The sequence below is a fragment of the Enhydra lutris genome, unplaced genomic scaffold (genome assembly GCF_002288905.1).
Source record: "Enhydra lutris kenyoni isolate GAN:26980312 unplaced genomic scaffold, ASM228890v2 scaffoldscaffold2, whole genome shotgun sequence".
Taxonomy (NCBI): Eukaryota; Metazoa; Chordata; class Mammalia; order Carnivora; family Mustelidae; genus Enhydra; species Enhydra lutris.
This window is the reverse complement of record NW_019154086.1, coordinates 45,215,151-45,235,885: the sequence shown is the minus strand read 5'-3', so window position 1 is coordinate 45,235,885 and position 20,735 is coordinate 45,215,151. Positions and strand designations below refer to the sequence as shown.

At 33.7% G+C, this 20,735-nt stretch overlaps 1 protein-coding gene across 4 annotated transcripts in view; it reads left to right on the top strand.

Annotated features, from left to right (window-relative positions):
- LOC111147560 (U2 snRNP associated SURP domain containing) overlaps positions 1-20,735 on the top strand; it is a 53,053-nt gene that overhangs the window by 16,921 nt on the left and 15,397 nt on the right. For 2 of the 4 annotated variants that reach the window (XM_022503678.1, XM_022503662.1), the window contains exons 7-23: positions 2,218-2,285; positions 2,865-2,959; positions 3,043-3,078; positions 3,169-3,251; positions 4,479-4,644; positions 4,831-5,042; positions 5,974-6,017; positions 9,107-9,211; positions 10,296-10,362; positions 10,437-10,600; positions 11,801-11,963; positions 12,368-12,447; positions 13,331-13,418; positions 14,416-14,538; positions 18,541-18,697; positions 19,418-19,513; positions 20,261-20,327. In XM_022503678.1, coding sequence (XP_022359386.1) covers positions 2,218-2,285; positions 2,865-2,959; positions 3,043-3,078; positions 3,169-3,251; positions 4,479-4,644; positions 4,831-5,042; positions 5,974-6,017; positions 9,107-9,211; positions 10,296-10,362; positions 10,437-10,600; positions 11,801-11,963; positions 12,368-12,447; positions 13,331-13,418; positions 14,416-14,538; positions 18,541-18,697; positions 19,418-19,513; positions 20,261-20,327 — 1,814 coding nt within the window. The remainder of the gene's footprint in view (positions 1-2,217; positions 2,286-2,864; positions 2,960-3,042; positions 3,079-3,168; positions 3,252-4,478; positions 4,645-4,830; positions 5,043-5,973; positions 6,018-9,106; positions 9,212-10,295; positions 10,363-10,436; positions 10,601-11,800; positions 11,964-12,367; positions 12,448-13,330; positions 13,419-14,415; positions 14,539-18,540; positions 18,698-19,417; positions 19,514-20,260; positions 20,328-20,735) is intronic. The other 2 variants (XM_022503670.1, XM_022503687.1) reach the window with 2 other exon arrangements.

The following is a 20,735-nucleotide window of genomic DNA, read 5'->3' as shown; positions in this document are numbered from 1 at the left end:
ATTTTGGGAGTAGATATTGAGTTTTGGTGTTTAATCTTCCTAGAGAATTGATAATAAGTTAGAGTACAGCATGTAGACAGTATTCTTTTCATGTTCTTTGAGCAGTGAACCTCTGGTGTTTTAGTCATAATGAGTAAAAGGTTGATTATATTTTAGGTATATATATAATGGGATTGTCTTTTTAAGCAATTCTGAACTGAGGTATTTAAATAATATCAGCATGTGTAGTGGCAGTTATCTTGGAAGACTATATGTATTCCAATAATGTATCTTTTGCCTAGAACATTTTTGGAATTGTGTCAACTAGTGGTACTTTCTTTTAAATATTCTCAGTGTTAGAAAATGGTGGGGATTTTTCATGGGGGTTAGAAGGTAGATGTGAGTCATGTCATTTGGATCCATACTCGGTGAAGAAATATGATTACATTGAATGGGGAGACTGACTTTTCTTTTGTGACTTTTAAAATAGCTCTGAAAGCAGTGGAAAAAAGCAGTTTTATTGGGATGTAATTCACATACCATAAAATTTACTCTTTTAAAATACAGTTTTTTTTTAAGGTGTATTCACAGTTGTGCAACAATCACTAATCTCTAATTTCAGAATGTTTTTATTATCCCAGAAAGAAATGTTACAACTATTTTTAGTCATCCCCTACTTCTGACAACCACTAATCTACTTTTTGTCTGTTTGGATTTGCATATTTGGGACATTTCGTGCAGATGGAATCATATAACATGTGGCCTTCTGTTTCTGACTTCTTAGCATAATATTTCAAGGTTCATGTGTATTCTAGCATATAGTAGTATTTCATTCTTTTTTATAGACAAATAATACTCTGTTTTATGGGTATAGCATATACTGTTTATCCATTTATCACTTGACATTTGGGTTGTCTCCACTTTTTAGCCATTATGAGTAATGTTGCTATAAACATTTGTGCGTAGGCCTTTTTTGTGGACGTATGTTTTCAGTTCTCTTACATATACCTAGAAGTGGAATTGCTGGGTCAAATGGTCGACTATTTGTTGAACCTTTTGAGAAACTGCCAAAACTCATTTCCAGATTAGCTGTACCATTTTACAGTCCCATCAGCATCGTTATGAGGGTTCTAATTTTTACATGTCTTTACCAATACTTGTTAAAATTGTCTGTTTTTAAAATTTTAGTCATCTTAGTGGGTATGAATTTGTACCTAATTGTGGTCTTGATTTGCAGTTCCCTAATGATGTCAGACATCTTTTTATGTGTTTATCATCCATTTGTAGTCTTCTGTGGAGAAATGTCTTTCAGATCCTTGGCCCATTTTTTAGTTGGGCTATTTGTTGTCTTTTCTGTTGCATTTTACACTTCCTAGAGTCAAGTCTCTTATCAGCTATATGATTTGCACATGTTTTCTCCCATTCTGTGAGTTGTCTTTGTCCTTTACTGATAGTATCCTTTGAAACACAAAAGTTTTTAATTGTGATGCAGTTGAGTTTATCAGTTTTTTTCTTATGTCAGGTGTGCTTTTGATGTCATATCTAAGAAACCATTGCCTCTTTCAAAGTCATGAAGAGTTATTCCTATGTTTTTCTCTTAGAGTTTTATAGTTTCTGTGCTTAAATTTAGGTGTGTGAATCGTTTGAGTTAATTTTTGTGTGTGGTGTGGAGAAGAGTACCAACTTCAGTTTTTCTTGCACGTGGATATTCGATTGTTCTCACACTGTTTCTGGGGAAAAAAAAAAAGGCTGTTTTCCCCATTGAATTATTTTGGCACTTCTAAGAAAGGGATCTCAAAAGCAGTTTTAAAAGAGGCGTTCCAAGATGTTACTGATTATTTTAATAATTCATAGTCCTCCTAAGGTGACTGTATTGAAGAAGTGCATATTTTTGATGGTTGCTCATGGCAGTCACTTGGCAGTTCAGTTACTTTATGTTCTTTAGTTTTGCTCCCTCTAACAATATTGAGGCCTAAGTATCACAGGGGTTTGGGAGATAAAGTTTGTGGCTCCTTTACTTTAAGACTACTGGTTGTCATTTTCTTTAATTGCCTTAATAATCGAATTGTTAAATTCTTAATTGAAAAGAAGTACAGTGAGAACAGAGACATTCTTTTTAATTTAAATAATTAGAACATAATTGGTACTCAAAAATTATTTAAAATGATCTGATTATTGAACCATTAGTTTTGTTTGACCATGTTTTGTTTGGAGTATAACTTGTCATATCCTTCATAGCCACTGAAGAAAGGGGAGAAGGAAAAGAAAAAAAGCAATTTGGAACTCTTCAAAGAAGAATTGAAACAGTAAGTTTTATAGTGCGGAGAATGGCTGTCATAGGTATATTGAGCTGATACTTAAGAGATGCAGGTGTGAAGAATGTAGAGTACCAGTTAGTTATCACTAAAGGCCTTAACCTATGATGAGGTTGTTTTAGAAATTGTAGTGATTTCTTTTTTTAGGGTATGTTTGAAAATGAATTAGCATTCCATCCAGCATCTAGGTTGGTAGCATAATATGGATGCAATTCAATTGATTTATCTAATGTCCGGAGTCCTGTTTGCGTTGGAAACAATGCGGTTACTGAGGAGTGAGCAGACTTAACCAAGAAAGAACAAATTCAGTTTGTTTTAATGTTTTATTGTTGAATTTTCTTCTCACCTTAGAAGTGAGCTTTGTATTCTAATGCTTGCATGACATACCAGAAATTTGCTTATGATTGTTATAGCTGAGGGACTCTTTCATCTTGGTTATTGGTACTGGCATTTAATTACTCAAAAGTATTTCAAGTTATATGAACATAGTACCTGGATAAGTTGTATTCTTAATAAATGTGAATAAATAACTTTTGCCTCATTATTAGTGATTATAAATGTTTTCAACAGAATTCAGGAAGAGCGTGATGAGAGACATAAAACAAAAGGCAGGTTAAGCCGATTTGAGCCACCTCAGTCAGATTCTGATGGTCAGCGTCGTTCTAGTAAGTGGCATTTATTTTAATGTTTATATTTGTGATTAACTATTCTAAAAACTAAGACTTGTTTGCTTTTCCCTCTTTTAAAGTGGATGCGCCTTCAAGAAGAAATAGATCATCTGGTGGTAATACAGTTTTTTGCTTTTTTAATTAATAGAAATTGTCCAAACCTTGTATTTTACAGGTTATAATTTTTTTATCCCTCTTTGTCCTAGTTCTTGATGATTATGCACCTGGCTCACATGATGTAGGAGATCCCAGCACTACTAATTTATATCTTGGAAACATTAATCCACAGGTAATATTAGAAAAGTTAGATGAATGTTGGCTCATATTCTTTATAATTATGGAGGAAAACTACTTTGTCAGTAAAAAATAAAGTCAAGAATCTGAAGTAAGCAAGTTTGGTGAAACCTAAAGGCTACTGAAGTCTCAAAAATTATCTTACAAAATTGAGCCTTAGTGGTATGGACTGGTATTGTTTTGCTGCAATTCTTAAGGGCCTGTCTCCCCTTTCTGTAACTAGACTATCTGAATTTGAAATGTCTTACTGTATACTGATTTTATTTATCAAATCAGGATGTGACCAGTGGTGGACAGTGTTCTTTTGAGACTACCCTCTTATGCATAGCTTGCTTCCTTAATGGACGTCCTTTTTCTAGTTTCTCTTCATCGTAGCAGACTAGTAATTTGTACTTCTGTCTTTTATATTTGAATTCTTTTCCTTACTTCAGTGTTACTTGTGTTATGGGGAAAATGGTGGTTGTTATACATAGTATGCTCTTTTTAAAAAATTACGGATTTCTCCCCCGCCCCCCAAAGATTTGAGAGAGAGTATGTGTGTGTGCACACACGTGCACACATGCAGTGGGGAGGGTCAGAGGCAGAGGGAGAAGCAGGCTCCCTGGTGAGCAAGAAGTCCGACATGGGGCTCCATCCCAGGACTCTGGGATCGTGACCTGAGGCCCAACTACTGAGCTACCCAGGCACCCATAATTGTATATGTTTTGGACCTCATTTGGTATTTACTGTTTTCTCTTTTCTCTCTTCTTAATTATGTTGGGTGCTGGGGGGAAAAAAGTGATTAGGTGCTTTTTTTTTTTTTTTTTTACTTTCATCAGCAACATATACTTTCTCTTTGCTTTAATTGGGATAATCAGAGCTGACTGAAATAAACTACTGGTGAAGAACAGCTTATTTTAGATGCAGGATCTCAGAAGGAGCAGGAGGGGATGTAGAGGTGTACTTTTTCTTTTGCCACCCAGCCTCTTCACCTTGAACACTTACTTGTGTTTCTAGTATGAAGATATTTGTGAATGTCCCCTGAGGGCAAGGTTTTTACCTATATAGGGTCCTAGTACTTGAATGGAAAATTGTAGGATTAATATATCTCACTCTTCATTTTGTAAAAATTTGCTTTCTGTTGCATAGATTTTCCCTTTTTTTTCTGCATATCCAAAAAACTCTTATGCCTTTTATTTTTATTTATGTATTCTTTTTTTTTTTTTTTAATGCCTTTAAATAGATGAATGAAGAAATGCTTTGTCAAGAATTTGGAAGATTTGGACCATTAGCCAGTGTGAAAATTATGTGGCCTAGAACTGATGAAGAAAGAGCAAGAGAGAGAAATTGTGGCTTTGTGGCTTTTATGAATAGAAGAGATGCTGAAAGAGCTTTAAAAAATTTAAATGGTAAGAAAGTTTCTGTTGTCTGCTATAGAATTCAGGCTTTTTTTCTGGTTCTGAAAAGTATAAAAACTCTAGGGAAAAAATGGACCAAAAATGGAAAGGTTAAACATGGGTGTTAATTCAAGTTAACAGAAGTCTTTTATTTTCTTTTGAGAATTATCAGGGTGACCTTTCTTTTCTTTTTTGCAGGAAAGATGATTATGTCATTTGAAATGAAGTTAGGTTGGGGTAAAGCTGTGCCTATTCCTCCACATCCAATATACATTCCGCCTTCTATGATGGAACATACGCTTCCCCCACCTCCATCAGGACTGCCTTTTAATGCGCAGCCTAGAGAGAGGTTAAAAAACCCCAATGCTCCAATGTTACCGCCACCTAAAAACAAGGAGGATTTTGAGAAGGTAATTTAAAAAATGTACATAGGGCCGCATCTAATTTGTAAATACTAAATCTGTGGTAGTATTTCTTTTCAATAATTTTATAGAAAATGTGTGCGTAATTCTGTTTGACAACTCTTAAAGAAATAAGTAGATGTGTTCCCTGCCTTAGCCCATGGAAACCCTGTATTGAAATACTAGGTCATACTTTTATTTGTGGCTACCATTCCTTTTTTGACCACTTAAGTTTTTTTTCTCTTTGTCCACTATTGTATCCAGGTTTGCTTAAGTGCAGTATCTAAATTTACTTTGTTCTGAGAAAGTGTTACTTTGTATTTGGTTAAGTGACTTTTCATTTAGAAAGACCTAAATAGTTAAACTGTTTGGATGGCTGCTAGCTAACTTAGTTCTCAAGATCTGAGGTATTAGAGTATTTGAGAGCATATGTGGTTTTTTAAAAAAGCAGTTAACTACTCTAGTAAAAGCAAAGGGTGAGTATTTTCTTTTTATTAAACACAAAACCAACTTAATTTCAAGTTTGTAAGAATTTGTTGGTTCTGTTATGAAATAATTACACTTAAAATGACAGGGCTGGTTTTAAAGGCTTGGGAACAAAGTAGCAAACTGTATGGTCAGAGGCAAACAGTTAATTATTTCACAAATTAAAATCTTTATCTGATAATTCTCAGTGTAGTACCTATTTCAGTGCATTGATGTGCATTCTGGCAGGAATGTTCTGATTCTTTGCATTTGGTGAACATTTATTGTTCACTGAACACATCCATTTGCATTTATGTAATTGCTTAGTGTATAATTACTTCAAATGCAGTGATTGCCTGCAAAACTTGTGATTAGATGTGTAGTGTTTTCAATGCATTATGTATATTTTTGCTTGTTACTTGTTAACAATACTCACATATTCTATGTTTATTATCTGATGTGACTTCATATACAGACTCTGTCGCAAGCCATAGTCAAAGTGGTTATCCCAACAGAAAGGTACATGTTTTTCTTTATTATTACTGATCTAAATATAGACAATATCCCCTTCTGAATTAAAAAAAAATGGTGTTGAGGAAAAGGTAATATCTTGACTGAGCAATGGTTCCTTCCCAGTACTTTTTGGGGGGGATATTTGACTAACTCTAGTATATTGCAATTTTATGTCATTATCTTTTTGTTTTTATTGTTACCAAAGTAGTGAATTTTATAGCGTTAGTAGTTAGAATGTATTTGATAGATTTAATCTGGAGTTGTTAGTCTAATAATATTAGACTATTGTGCTGGGAAAATAGGTGTGTTAAATGTATCTTAAATTGTATGTAATGTTGCAATTTGACCCAATCTTTTTTTTTTTTTTTTTGGTGTGTGTGTCTTGGTTCCTGAATGATCTGTGTTTAATGTGCAACCTTAGTTTGAGTTCTCCTTACTGAAGGGCATAGCTTTGTTTTTTTTCTAATTGATTAGGAATTCCTATTATCCTTATGAACATTGACCATGGCTAGAAATTTTTTTTCATGGTAACAAAAGGTATTTGGAATTCTTTTATTTTCCTTTTTTTTTCTTTTTCAACGTAATGATAAAGCAGAAGAATTCATGCTCTAGGTATGCTCTTGCTCAGTCAAGCTAAGCCTTTTCCCAAACACAGGAACACAACACTGGTTGAATAATAAATGAACACAAAAGAATACCAAATTCTCTTTGACATTGGCCTTGGTGAACAACACCAGCTGAACTGTCTGCGGCAGCGGGGGACCAGGAAAACATCATGGGATGGATTGGGAAAGTATACAGTTTTTGACCAGACATTGGTACGATCGACTCCAATAAATGTGGTTTATTATAACTGAGAGACGATTTTTTGGTTTTTTTTTTTTTTTTTTTTTTTTGTTATTGTTGCCCAGAGTAAGATAATTGCCATTTTAAAATAAAATAATGCACTTTAAAATATATCATCTTTTTGTACTACACTGTTTCATTCTGGTAGAAAAGTCACCCTTTTAGGAATGATGTTAAATACACAATCTTTAGGAAAAAATTGTGATTACAGTTCTTTTAATAATCTTGAATTCAGGTTAGCAACAACTAATTGTCAGATTTTGATTTTAAATAATCACATGAAAAACTTTAAATTTTCTAAAAATACATTTTATCAGTTTACAAGCCTGTTTAAAACTATAGTGGGTTATTTTTCCACTGATAAAGCCTTCACAGGAAAGTATTTTTTTAGTATTCAAAAAGCATATTCCATAGTAGCTTTACATGTGGCTCAGCTTATTTCTAAACTAAATTTTGAGTATACATTTTGTTGAAAAGTCTTAACTCACCATTACAGTGAATCCTTTGTTTTAAACTTGCTAAACCATTTTTAATTTATAATATTCAAGTCAAGTTGCATTTGACTTAATTCATACAAGTTTCTGGATGATAGTATTTGTTCTCCAGTAATTCATTTTATATATTATGATATTTATATAAAATTTCCCTTCACTTTAATTTGACACATACCAGTGGGAGTTTTGGAACTGAATCATAACTTACCTTTATCTCCCTTCCCTCAGAATAGTATCATTAACTATATGGATGCTCAGAATACATTGTCATTTGGTAACAAGAACTGCATATTTGCAGAATAATTAGTACTTCTGTTAAAGAAAAGTAATTTTTAGGTATAAAATTAAGTGTTGCTTTTGGTTTTTTGTTTTAACAATTTGAGGTTGAATTAATAGTTTTAAATATATAGTTTCCCCTATATTAAAGATTTAAACTTTCATATAATTTTTTTGACCTAAAGAAGGTCAAAAAAATTAATTTTTTTCACTATATAGAGATTTTAGTGTCCATTTAAGTAGGTTTGTTTGAAATGGGAGAAAATAACTACAATGACCATGAAATAAATTATTTTATTGTTTATGTACTCTGAAGCAGGGCATTATAGAGCCAAAACAATGTCTTATTCTATAACTATATTTATTTATATTCTAGCAATTACATGAACTTAATTTGAGCTGGGAATGCTAAAGGTGTAATTTAGTGTGTGCTTTGTACCAAGAGCCAATATCCTTTTGCTTTTCCCAATTGCTATTTGCCTAGTCTATATGCTGGGGGACTGGTGAAGTGAGAAATCAAAAGCAGCTTATAATAAGCTGAGTCATTTTTGCTTGATGTTGTAATCAGTATCTAAAATAGTGTTTAAATCACATGATTTTAGGACCTAGATTTTAAAAATAAAGATTTTCTATGAGCCCAACCAATAAAATGACTGTACTAAAAAGTTACAGGTTTCTTCTTGGCTTAAATATTGGAAAGTAATTGTTATGAAAAATGGGAGAGGCATCTCACCATGTCCCTTATTTTGGAATATTTTGTAAAGAGGACTCCATTTAAGGCTTTGGCAATATAATTGCTTCATTGAGTCATAGTACGCAGGCAGAATTATACATGTGATGAGTTGTGTGAACCAGTTTGAAGTGTGATCCAAAGGGATGTTGCCTCATTAAAGGTCAGATTCAATAAAAACTCCATCTGCTGTATGTGTACCAGAAAAGCACAAGAGTTGGATGGATTTTTTATTAAATCAGGCCTTAAACTTGTTAAATAGTTTTGCATTTTTCTAAATTATAGTAATGTATATAACATTTCAATACCACCACAAAAGTGCTTGGTTTAGGAATATTTTCTTTTAAAACTGAGATAGTGTGTATGTTTTTAGATGGCTTTGATAACATGTAAGCTCTAAGTTTACTCATTTTATATATTTGCAGCTTTCCAATTAGTTGTGATTCATAATTTAATGTTTTGCATTTGGAAAATAATATTAAGTGGCATTTAGAAAAAAATCTTTATTGCTATGAAGCTGTGTTGTGGTTTCCCTCCCTCCCTTCATCTTCCCTTCCCCTTCCACTACCTTATCCCCATTGACCCACTCCCTCTTAATGCACAAGGCATTAACATATGCTCCAGGTATAAAATTTTGTATTAGTCAGCAGAATAATCTTTTTCTGCACAATTATAGTAACTTAGGTCAAGTATAGTTTTATATAGTGGTAGGTCTGAATCCATTTTCTTTAACTGTGTTGTTGTTGTAGGAATTTGCTCGCCCTGATACACCGAATGATAGAGTTTGTTGTACGTGAAGGGCCAATGTTTGAAGCTATGATTATGAACAGAGAAATCAACAATCCTATGTTCAGGTGTGCATTTTTTTATTGTGGTAAAATATACATATAATAGAAAATGTACTGTTTTTGCCATTTTAACAGGTATAGTTGAGTGGCATCAAGTGCATTCACATTTTTGTGAAAATCACCACCATTGTCTATCTCCAGAAATTTTCTCATCTCCCTTAACTGAAATTGTACCCCTTGAACAATAACTCACCATTCCCTGGGTCCTCCAGCCTCTGGTAGCCCCCATTCTACTTTCTGTCTCTTGTAATTTGTTTACTCTAGTTACTCATATAAGTGAAATCATTTAGTACTTTGAGACTTGCTTATTTTAATTAACATAGTATCTTCAGTGTTCGTCCATGTTGAAGAGTGTGTCAGAATTTCCTTACCTTTTAAAGCTGAATAATATTCCATTACATGTATTTACCACAATTTTTTTATCCTCAGGTTTGCATTTAAGAAATACTTTTACTTATTTTTTGGAGCTGAAAATATTTCGGAGAATAAAGTTCTAAAAGTATGGAGTTGTTTTTGCAATGGAATGAGAAGGAAGTTTTAGTATTTAGATTAGATGTACTTGGGTCAGTTTTCTGTCCGATTTTGATTTAGGCTACTTAAATAACATTGTTTTTAGCAGTCTCTAGGAGGAAGACACTACTCTTCATGTTTTTCACTGACTCATTCATAGTAGAACAATAGAGCTTTGTAGAAAATTGGTTATCTTCTGAACAGATACGGTGTCTAAGACATTCATTTAGCACTACTAAGTCATTTAAAAACCACTGCTTTTGAAATGTCTATCTTGGGAAAATCTATTGCCAGGTATAATATCTGACTTATAAGCATTCAATAAAATTAATTGCAAGACTCAATAAGATGCATACATACCTTCTGAGTGTTAATGTCAGTCACAAAGGCAGTGTAGGGGCTAGGGTGAGGTAGAGGATTGATGGCAGAAGGCAGTGGATGCGGATTTTTCTTCAGTGATCTTTGCTTTTGGTTTTATTTCAAATGAGGTAGGCAAATAGTATTTCTTATTTGTTTATGTTTAATTGAAGACACTTCTTTGTTAAAGAATATATTTATTTTTTTGTGTGTTTTGTTTTAGGTTCTTATTTGAAAACCAGACACCAGCCCATGTTTACTATAGGTGGAAGCTTTATTCTATTCTGCAGGCAAGTGGAATCAATTATTTTGTTAATTTTGACTCTGAGGTATTTTGCCTAATAACATTCTGGACATTTATTAGGGAGATTCTCCAACTAAGTGGCGGACAGAAGATTTTCGTATGTTCAAAAATGGATCTTTTTGGAGGCCACCACCATTAAATCCATACCTGCATGGGATGTCAGAAGAGCAAGAAACAGAAGCTTTTGTAGAGGAGCCAAGTAAAAAGGGAGCACTTAAGGAAGAGTAAGAATTTTTTTCTTTTCCTGTTACATATTAAGAAAAGTTGCTTTAATAATTGTGTTAATTAGTGATCTTATTACTAAGATGTTAACCCTAAAATAAAATGTTTTTTCTTGTGACTGTTTTTAAAATACATGTGTTTAGTTATTTTAAACATCTTGGCAAGTGTAAGTATGCGTCCTGTTGACCTCTGTCTCTTCCTGCAGATAAAAGACAGTGATAATCTCTTAAGTAATGATTCTCTAGCAGTGGAATACTTGTGACTCTTACAGAAATTATCTTGGGATCTTTAGAATTCTGGTCTCCCTGAATGCAACATTAAAGAGGAAAAAATTACCGTAGAGCTTTGTGAAGTCAGATGGTTGATTATGCAGTCTTTCCCCAAGAGTTGGCCACCATGTGAACATACTTACTAGTGTTCAGTCAGTATGGGTACAGTGAAGTTAGTCTGGTTTAAGAAGCAGAAACAGATATAACTATTAAATATTAAAAGGAAGTTCTGTATACCTCTTGGGGAGAAATTGGCTAAAAGATCATGGCATGTAGGATTATGTACTCCACTTCGTAGTCTAAATTTTAGTATTAGTTGCACTGGTGCATTGTTTGTGAGAGCCTTTGCTAATGGAGAGCTGTATATATTTGAAGCATATTTGCTTCTGAAGATGTATTTTCATCATTACTTTTGCCCAGGTCTTCAAGCTCAGTCTGTAGGCTAAATCTGGCTGCCTCCTGTTTTTGTAGTTTTATTGGATCACAGCCATGCTCTACACTTCTTGCGCCCCCCGCCAGCCCCCCCCAACTGCCTTTTATATGTGGTTTATGGCTGCTTTGGTGTTAATAGCAGTGGAGTCAAGTAACTACGAGTCAGTATGACCTGCAAAGCCTAAAATATTTACTATTTGATTCTTTGCAAAGTTTGCCACCACCGGCTTTAGCCTGTTTCTGATCTGATGCAGAAGTGCTAAAGTAACTGACTTCCTTCAAAAGAGAGTAAAACACATGAAGGCTTCCCCTCCGTCCCCATTGTAATGGGATAATAGGACTAGGACACTCAAATACTCTTGAAAATCAGACTTCATACAATTTAGTCTTCAGAATTTTATCCAAGTGGGTTTTAAAGAAATTAGTTTGTGAGCAGAAGCTATAATGACATTTGAAGTTTCTATCTGTAAATGTTTGTAAGTTAAAAACATTTGTATTCAGACAGAGGGACAAATTAGAAGAAATCCTGCGGGGGTTAACTCCAAGGAAAAATGATATTGGAGATGCAATGGTTTTCTGTCTTAATAATGCTGAAGCTGCCGAAGAAATAGTGGATTGCATTACTGAGTCATTGTCCATCTTAAAGACACCCCTCCCCAAAAAGGTATGGGAATGATTTCTCTTTCTGGAACATTTATTTAAGTAAAAGAGAGATAACAGTTGACTTCTTTTTTATTGAAATTGGTGTTTTTTAATTTTGTTTTTGCATGAAGAACTTGACTGAAGAGATCTTTCCCATGCGGTCTAATTTTCCTCCTGTCTGGGGAAACTTGTTATGTTAATCAGTACACAGGTTATCAACAGGTTGAAACATATTTTATCCTTGTCAAAGTAGTGGCTTTGGTAATGTTGAATTTCTTAACTCTTGTAATTAGCTGTTATTATTATAGCTAAACATTAGCTGTATGCCACTGATTGCAAAAAATTTCAATATGGAATTTTTTCTAGATACATTATTTGCTACTGGTTTTCATTTTTAATCTCTTGTGTTATCTTTTGGTATTCTAGATTGCCAGATTATATTTGGTTTCTGATGTTTTGTATAATTCTTCAGCCAAAGTTGCCAATGCTTCATATTATAGAAAATTGTAAGTATAACGATGTAAGATGATATTCCTGAAATAAAACATTAAGGGTAAGGAATTCAGAGAAGAGGATTTTTTTGGTTAATTGATAGTTTCAGTGATAAGAAATAATTTGTATTTCTTCTTAGTTTAATAGAATTTTCTAAAAAATTGGGTTGCATTCATTAAACCACTTTAAGCTAAATGTTTAGAAAGTTTTCATATCAGTTTCTTGATAAATTACAACAAATAAGGGTTAAAAAACTTTATTTTTATTGCATATTTAGCCACTTGTGTAGTAAATAAACTGAAACAATAGAAATAATGGCAAGCATAAGGGAAGAGACCAAAGATAGAATATAAACCGTTTATAGAATCTGTGTTCTCTTTTGATCATTTTGTAGTTCACAGTGATTGTTTTCCTAGTCAATAGGAAATTATGTTGCTGTATTGTAATTAATATATAATTCTTCTTCAGAGTTTGTTTTTGATGTTTATTTTATGAATAAGGGAAACTTTCCTCTAAGAGCTGATTCTGAAATGAAATTGGGAGATGTGGATCCTAACCTTAGCTGTTATTAGGGGTTTTTTTTTTTTCTTTTTCTTTTGCCTTGGACAAGTCACTTTTCCTAGCATAAAGGGATCAGTTTAGGTAGCATAAAGTATCCAAAATGTAGTTTCTTGTTAATCGAGGAAACTAATTCTTTGCAGGAGAATAACTCAGAATAAAGAGTTCAGTTACAGTTTTAAGAGTTTAGGTACCTAGTTCTTTATTTTTAAAGAATTACTTGATTAATTTATTTATACTTTTTTTTTAAGTTCAGGAGAGGTTTTCATTGGATAGCATGCTGAAGTAGATAGAGATTTTTAAATAAACTCTGTTAAATATGTATTATTTGAATTTCAGTTTTGAAACAAAGTTATGTCAGATATTTTCAGACCTCAATGCTACTTATCGTACAATTCAAGGCCATTTACAGTCTGAAAACTTTAAGGTATGTTTATTGTTTTTTTTCCCTAGTGTGAAATGTGGTAGGGGCTGGCAAGCACATTGGAGGGCTAGAAAAGTACATAGGACAAGTATAAGACATAACATGAATCTTTCAGAAATTACTGCTTTAAAATTTACTGCCATTTCATCTTCAGTACCAAAAAGCCTGAAAGCTTGAAATATGTTATGTAGTGTTCTTTTGTTGGGTGTTTTAGTTTGACGTCTTATATTTAAATGTTTTACATACTAGTTTTTTCACAAAAAACCATTCAGAACATCACTTGTGTTGTAATGGTATGTATAATTAGGCTGGAGTAGAAACATAATTTTAGTTATTCATGTTTAGAAGATACCTTCAGTTACTTTTTATAATCTCTTAGCTGTGGACCAACGTTAAGAAAAGCTAAACAAAGTACCTTGCATATAATGGAATAAATAGATACTACTTTCATGAGAGGAAGAATTCTATTAATGAAATTTTTAGACTGGGAAGATGCCTAGTGACCCCACCATTTAGAGAATTTCAACAACTCCTTTTAAAAATTTTTTGACCTTAAATTTTGACCATAAATCAGAGCTTATAGAAAAGCTTATACTAAAAGCTTAGGGATGGGACAGAGAAAAAGTCTTAGCCAGAATCAGGAAAGTACATCATTGGACCATAAAAGAATTTGGGTCAGAACTACCTTAGTACCAATTTTAATAAATTTCTAAGTTATTATTCCCAGATGGGGCCTCTTGTACCACTGGTGGTAGGGGACATTGATCTTAGGTGTTCAGGAGCAAAACAGTTATTGTTGCTTTCTCGTTATATTTATTTCTGATTTTATTCCCATTTAGTTAGAAGGTGACTTTGTGATTTTTTAAAAATATAGTTATTTTCTATCAAGGATGTTGATTTAAAGGAAAATTCAGCAAATTGTCATGGCTCTTCTCATGAGCTGAAGTTTGAGACGTGTTTTCCTAATTAATAATTTGTTGTCTCTTTCCTACTTATTTAGCAACGGGTAATGACCTGCTTCAGAGCATGGGAGGATTGGGCAATTTATCCAGAACCATTTTTGATCAAACTACAAAATATTTTCTTAGGACTTGTAAATATTATTGAAGAAAAGGAAACAGAGGTATGTACTCAGTGTCTTTGTGTGATTATTTTAGAATTTATTTCTGGAGATGCTCTGGGGGTGTGGTATGTTATGGATGTAACATTTCTTTATGAAAAATACCTACTGTTTACCACTAACTTGTGGATTTTTGTTTCTGGAATTGCTAGAGCCTGGGAGATGGAATGATGTATAATAGGAATTCTGTTTTGTGACCTTATGTGGAAACTGGGTGACTGGGTTTCTTTCCCCTAATACCTGCATTTTTTTTTAAATTGTAGTTGACATTCAGTGTTCTATTAGTTTAAGGTGTATAGCATAGTGATTCAGCAGTTCTGTGCATTTTTTGATGCTCACCATGATAAGTATAGTTACTATACAGTGTTATTACAGTATTGTTGACTATGTTCCTCATGCTGTTTTTTTAAATCTCTGTGATTTATTTGCTTTGTAACAGGAGTTTGTACATCTTAATCCTCTTCACCTATTTTGCTCCCTTCTGACAACTACCAGTTCTCTGTGTTTAAGAGTCGGGTTTTTGTTTTTTTTTTTGTTTTTTTGTTTTTGGTCTGTTTGTTTTGGTTTTTAGATTCCATGTATAAGTGAAATCATACTGTCTTTCTCTGATATATTTCATTTAGCATAATACCCTCTAGGTCCATCTCTGTTGTCATAAATGGCAAGAATCCATTCTTTTTGATGACAACGATTTGTGTATGTGTGTGTACATCATATCTGATCCATTCATCTATCAGTAGACACTCGGGTTATCTTCATATCTTGGCTATTATTATAAATAATGCTGAAATAAAAATCAGGGTGCATGTATTTTTTTGAAGTAGTGTTTTTGTTTTATTTGGGTGGAATTATTGGGCCATATAGTATTTCTGTTTTTAGTTTTTTGAGGAATCTGCATACTGTCTTCCATAGTGGTTGCATCAGTTTACATTCTCACCAACAAACAGTACACGCTGGTTCCCTTTTCTCCACATCCTTGCCAACACTTGTTATTTCTTCTCTTTCTGATATTAGCCATTCTGGTTTGAGGTGATACATCTTCTTGTGGTTTTGATATGCATTTCCCTGATAATTAGTGATTTTGAGTCTCCTTTCATGTGTCTGTTGGCAATCTCTGTTGTCTTTTGAAAAAATGTGTGCTCAGCTTCTTCACCCATTTGTTTATTAGATTATTTGTTTTATTTTGGTGTTGAGTTGTATAAGTTCTTTATATATTTTGGATATTAACCCCTTATTGGGCATATCATTCGCAAACATCATCTCCCTTTGGTAGCTTGCCTCTTTGTTTTGTTGATAGTTTCCTTTTCTGTGCAAAAGCTTTGTTTTGGTATAGTCCCAGTAGTTGATTTTCACTTTTGTTTCCCTTGCCTGGGGAGACATATCCATAAATACATTGCTAAGGCCAGTGCCCCAGATATTACTGCCTGTGTTCCATGGTTTCAGGTCTTAAATTTAGGTATTTAATCCATTTTGAGTTGACTTTTGTGTATGGTGTACGAAAGCGGTTTTGTTTTGTTGTGTTTTTGCATTGTAGCTATTCAGTTTTCTCAGGTTCATTTGTTGAAGAGACTGTCTTTTCCTCATTATATGTTCTTGCCTCCTTTGTGATTGATTAATTGACCATATAGGTGTGGGTTTACTTCTGGGTATTTATCCTGTTCTATTGATCTATGCATCTGTTTTTGTGCCAGTACCATCTTCCTTTTTTTTAAATAAATTTTTAAAAATTTATTTCAGAGAGCAAAGAGCATGAGCAGGGGGAGGAGCAAAGGGAGAGGGACAAACAGACTCCCTGTTGAGCATGGAGCCTGATGCCAGGCTCAGTCCCACAATCACAACCTGAACTAAAACCTAGAGTCAGACGCTTAACTGCCTGAACAACCCAGGCACCCCAGTACCATCTTGATTTGATTACTATAGCTTTGTATATCTTGAAATCTGGGATTGTGATACCTCCACCTTGTTCTTATATTGCTGCGGCTATTTGAGGTCTTTTGTGGTTCCATAACGAATTTTAGGATTATTCTAGTTCTGTGAAAAATGCTATTGGTTTTTTTTTTTTTTTTTTTTAAAGATTTTATTTATTTATTTGACACAGAGAGAGAGCACAAGCAGGGGGAGCAGCAGGCAGAGGGAGAGGGAGAAGCAGGCTCCCAGCTGAGCAAGGAGCCGGATGTGGGACTCAATCCCAGGACTCCGGGATCATGACCCGAGTTGAAGGCAGCAGCCCAACCAATTGAGCCACCCAGGTGTCCCGATGCTATTGGTTTTTTGATAGAGATTACATTGCATCTGTAGATTAAAATCACCTGAAAAGCCACCTGGCCCTAGACTTTTGTTTATTTGGAGGCTTTTGATTGCTGATTCCAGTTTTGGAAGGTTGTATGTTTCTAGGAAGTTATCCATTTCTTCTCTGTTGTCCAGTTTGTTGGCAGATGATTTTTCATCTTATAATGCTTTGATTTCTTTGGTGTTGGTTGTTACTTCTTCTGCTTCATTTCTGATTTTATTTATTTGAATCCTTTTTTCTAGATGAGTAGCTAAAGGTTTATCACTTTTGTTTATCTTTTCTAAGAACTGGCACTTGGTTTGATTGATTTTTTTTAATTTTTTTGTTTCTGTTTTATTTCTACTCTTCTTTATTATTTCTTCTACTAGCTTTGGGCTTTGTTTTTCTTTTTCCAATTCTTTCACATGTAAGGTTAGATAGTATATTTGAGACTTTTCTTGTTTTTTTGAGGTAGGTCTGTATTGATACAAACTTCCCTCTTCAAACTGCCTTTGCTATGTCCTAAAGATTTTGGACTTTTTTTTTTTTTTTTTTTTTTTAATTTTCATTTGGTCTCCATGTATTGATTTCTAACGACTGGTGTTTTATTTAATGACATGAAAAGATAGATAATGTATTAGTAGAAAAAAGAAGTGGTAGAGCATTGTATACAGCACAATTTAATTTTATTAAAGTAGCTATATAAATAAATATGTACATGAAGAGATGTACCACAATGGTAGCAGATTCTGTTCATCGTGATTTTGTTGGCTTTTCACGTCCTCAGTATTTCGTGAATCCTTTATATTCATTTCTACCATCCTAATCCAATTGTATTTTCACTTTCACTCCTGTAAGATCCTCCTAATTGGCCCCCCTATTCCAAGCACATGGTCCTCATTTCATTTTCTTATATATGTTTCCTTCTACCATAGACCTTTGTAAATTTTCCTCCCTTTCTCTGAAACATCTCCTGTTTATCTGAGATCCTTCAGATGTCAGTTGAGCATAACCCCATTGAGCCTTCTCAGACCTCTTTAGGTGAAACATACTTATCACACACTTGAATAGTATGATATACTTCTTTGTTGTAGCAGTCACCATAGTGGTTCTTTGCACATTGTGATTATATATATGCCTGCCTCTCCCCGCCCGCCCCTGCAAAAAATATTCTAGTAAGCCCTATTATAGGAACAACCAAGGGAACAAACTCATATTTGTTCATCATTGTATGTCAGTCCCTTACATGGTGTACCTGGTTTCAGTAAACACTTGATAGATATTTCATAAATAATGAAAGAATGACTGCTTCTTTGTCAGGAGGATAAATCATATCCTAGATATGTCCTCACTTTGTACCTGGGAATGTTGGTATCCAGCTGGTTGGTTTGTATTGGATTGCAAATTAATCTTTTTTTAAAAATTTTTTTATTAACATGTAATGTATTATTAGCCCCAGGGGTACAGGTTTGTGAATTGCCAGGTTTACACACTTCACAGCACTCACCATAGCACATACCTTCCCCAATGTCCATAACCCAACCACCCTCAGTTTGTTTTGTGAGATTAAGAGTCTGTTGTGGTCTCCCTCCCGATCCCATCTTGTTTCATTTATTCTTTTCCTACCCCCAAAACCCCCATGTTGCCTCTCAGCTTCCTTATATTGCAAATTAATCTTATAGCAATATGACTAGTAAGCAAAGGAAAATGTTACAATAGTGTGTATGTTTCTGTAGGATGTACCAGATGACCTTGATGGTGCCCCCATTGAGGAAGAGCTTGATGGTGCACCTCTAGAAGATGTGGATGGAATTCCTATTGATGCTACTCCCATTGATGATCTTGATGGGGTCCCTATAAAGAGCCTTGATGATGATCTTGATGGAGTGCCTTGTAAGTTCAGATTTCAAACTGATGATCTAATAAGTTGGATTCCAAAACTCTTTAATTTCCACACATGTTGATGAAGTTTAAGTTGCCATTATTTTTTTCTGTCTCTTATTTCTGACTTTTCAAAATTCAAATACCCAATAATACATTTGACCCTGTCAAGAAAAGAAGTTTTCTTGTCACATTTCTTTTTGTTGGGATAATCAATATCGTATAGTATTAGTAAGTTTCTCTTTTTATCTTAACTGTCAGGAAAACCGTAGGCAAAATCTTGTGCTCAGTTTTATTTCATCCCAGATTCCTTGTTTCTTCAGTTCTCTTTTTGTTCATAGTTTATGGGTTCAGTTTTCCTAGTTGCCTAAAATCATTTTTGGAAATAGGAAGTGTACGCAGTCTTTAGTATATTTGAATTACATGAAAAGATTGAACAGTGTAGGAATTGTATAGTTTAAACAGTAATTAGGTAGAGATAATAAAGATTTTTTGTTTATGCCACAACTTCCCCATTTGCTTGAAATCATAATAACTTGTATATTCTGAATTGACACATAACATGTTCAAAATTTGGACCTCAGGTGCAGAGGTCATTAGTCATATTTCTTGACACTGGCATTATTAGTCCATGTGTGGCCTTATTTTACTTTTCAGTAATATAGTGAATGCTCATGAACTACTTAGTCATCCCCTAGTCGTCAGGGTTAATGGCTTATCTTTCCTCAATAGTGGATGCAACTGAGGACTCAAAGAAGAATGAGCCCATATTTAAAGTTGCCCCATCAAAATGGGAAGCTGTAGATGAATCTGAATTGGAAGCACAGGGTGAGTAAAAGTACAATAAATATTAGGTTTAAAAAATGGAGTACTTAAAATTATTAGTGTGTGGGTTTTTGGTTTTGTTTTGTTTTGTTTTTTGTATTTTATAATGTTTCAACCTTAAGACCCACAGTTATTTATTTTATGTCTAGTGGTCTAGTTTTCATTATGGTTGCTGTTACAATTTTCTTAGATCTTTTAGTTTGGATGCTTTGGGAGTAATCAGAGAAATCACTAAAACCTTTCAGTTAAGGCATTTCAATAGAAAATGTAGATGGGAGGTAATACCTACTTAGAAATCTATTTAGAGGTCACTTTAGAGAAACCAGGCTTTGATCTTCCTGTAATGCTTGACTTATTAGTTGCAGTTTAGACCGGCTTTTCATACTTAACTTTGCACATGTGTCCTTAGTATTTATATCTGTAATTGTTAATATTTGTAGGTTCTAATGAAATAAATGTTACCACCTAGCACAGAAATAAGAATGATAACCTTATTTGTCACTTCATGAATTTGAATAAAATTATAGCCTAGGTGTGGGGAAAGAAATAAATTTAGCACATAGAAAAGGCTATTCAAAGAATAGATAATTGTAAATAACTTTTTACAAACTTAAATAAACTTCCAATTCTAATGCTTCTGTAATATAAACTTTCAATTCTAAAACTTTTCAATTTTGGCCTTTTGTGCTACTGCAAAAATGCTAATTTACCTTTTGGAATTACACCCTTTTTTTTTTCCCTTCCACTCAGCTGTAACAACTTCTAAGTGGGAGTTATTTGACCAGCATGAAGAATCAGAAGAAGAAGAAAATCAAAAGTAAGAATCTAAGTTTCAAACATACTTAGTTTCTTATTGCATATATGCTCCCTTTTTAATTAAGAGATATGCTTGAAATAATAGTGAAGAGGACAACTTCACTCTTAAACTTGTTGAGAGGATCATTTTTAGTTGTCATTGTTTTTCCAGTGAGTGAAGAGCTTTTGGCTTCTGGTCTTGATGGATCTGGTTTCACTTTGTTTCTGAGTTGATTTTTCTATGGTAGGTATATATATTCTCAGTTGGTAGTTACTAAATGGTCAACTGCATTTATTTCAAATCTTTGTCTTCAGGTATTGTTTTGACTCCACAAAAAGTGATTTTTAAAATGTGAATGGGAAAGTTACGCTGCTTTTTATTTGAATTGTACATTGCTAAGCATTGCATTATGGCCATTCTGTTATTTAT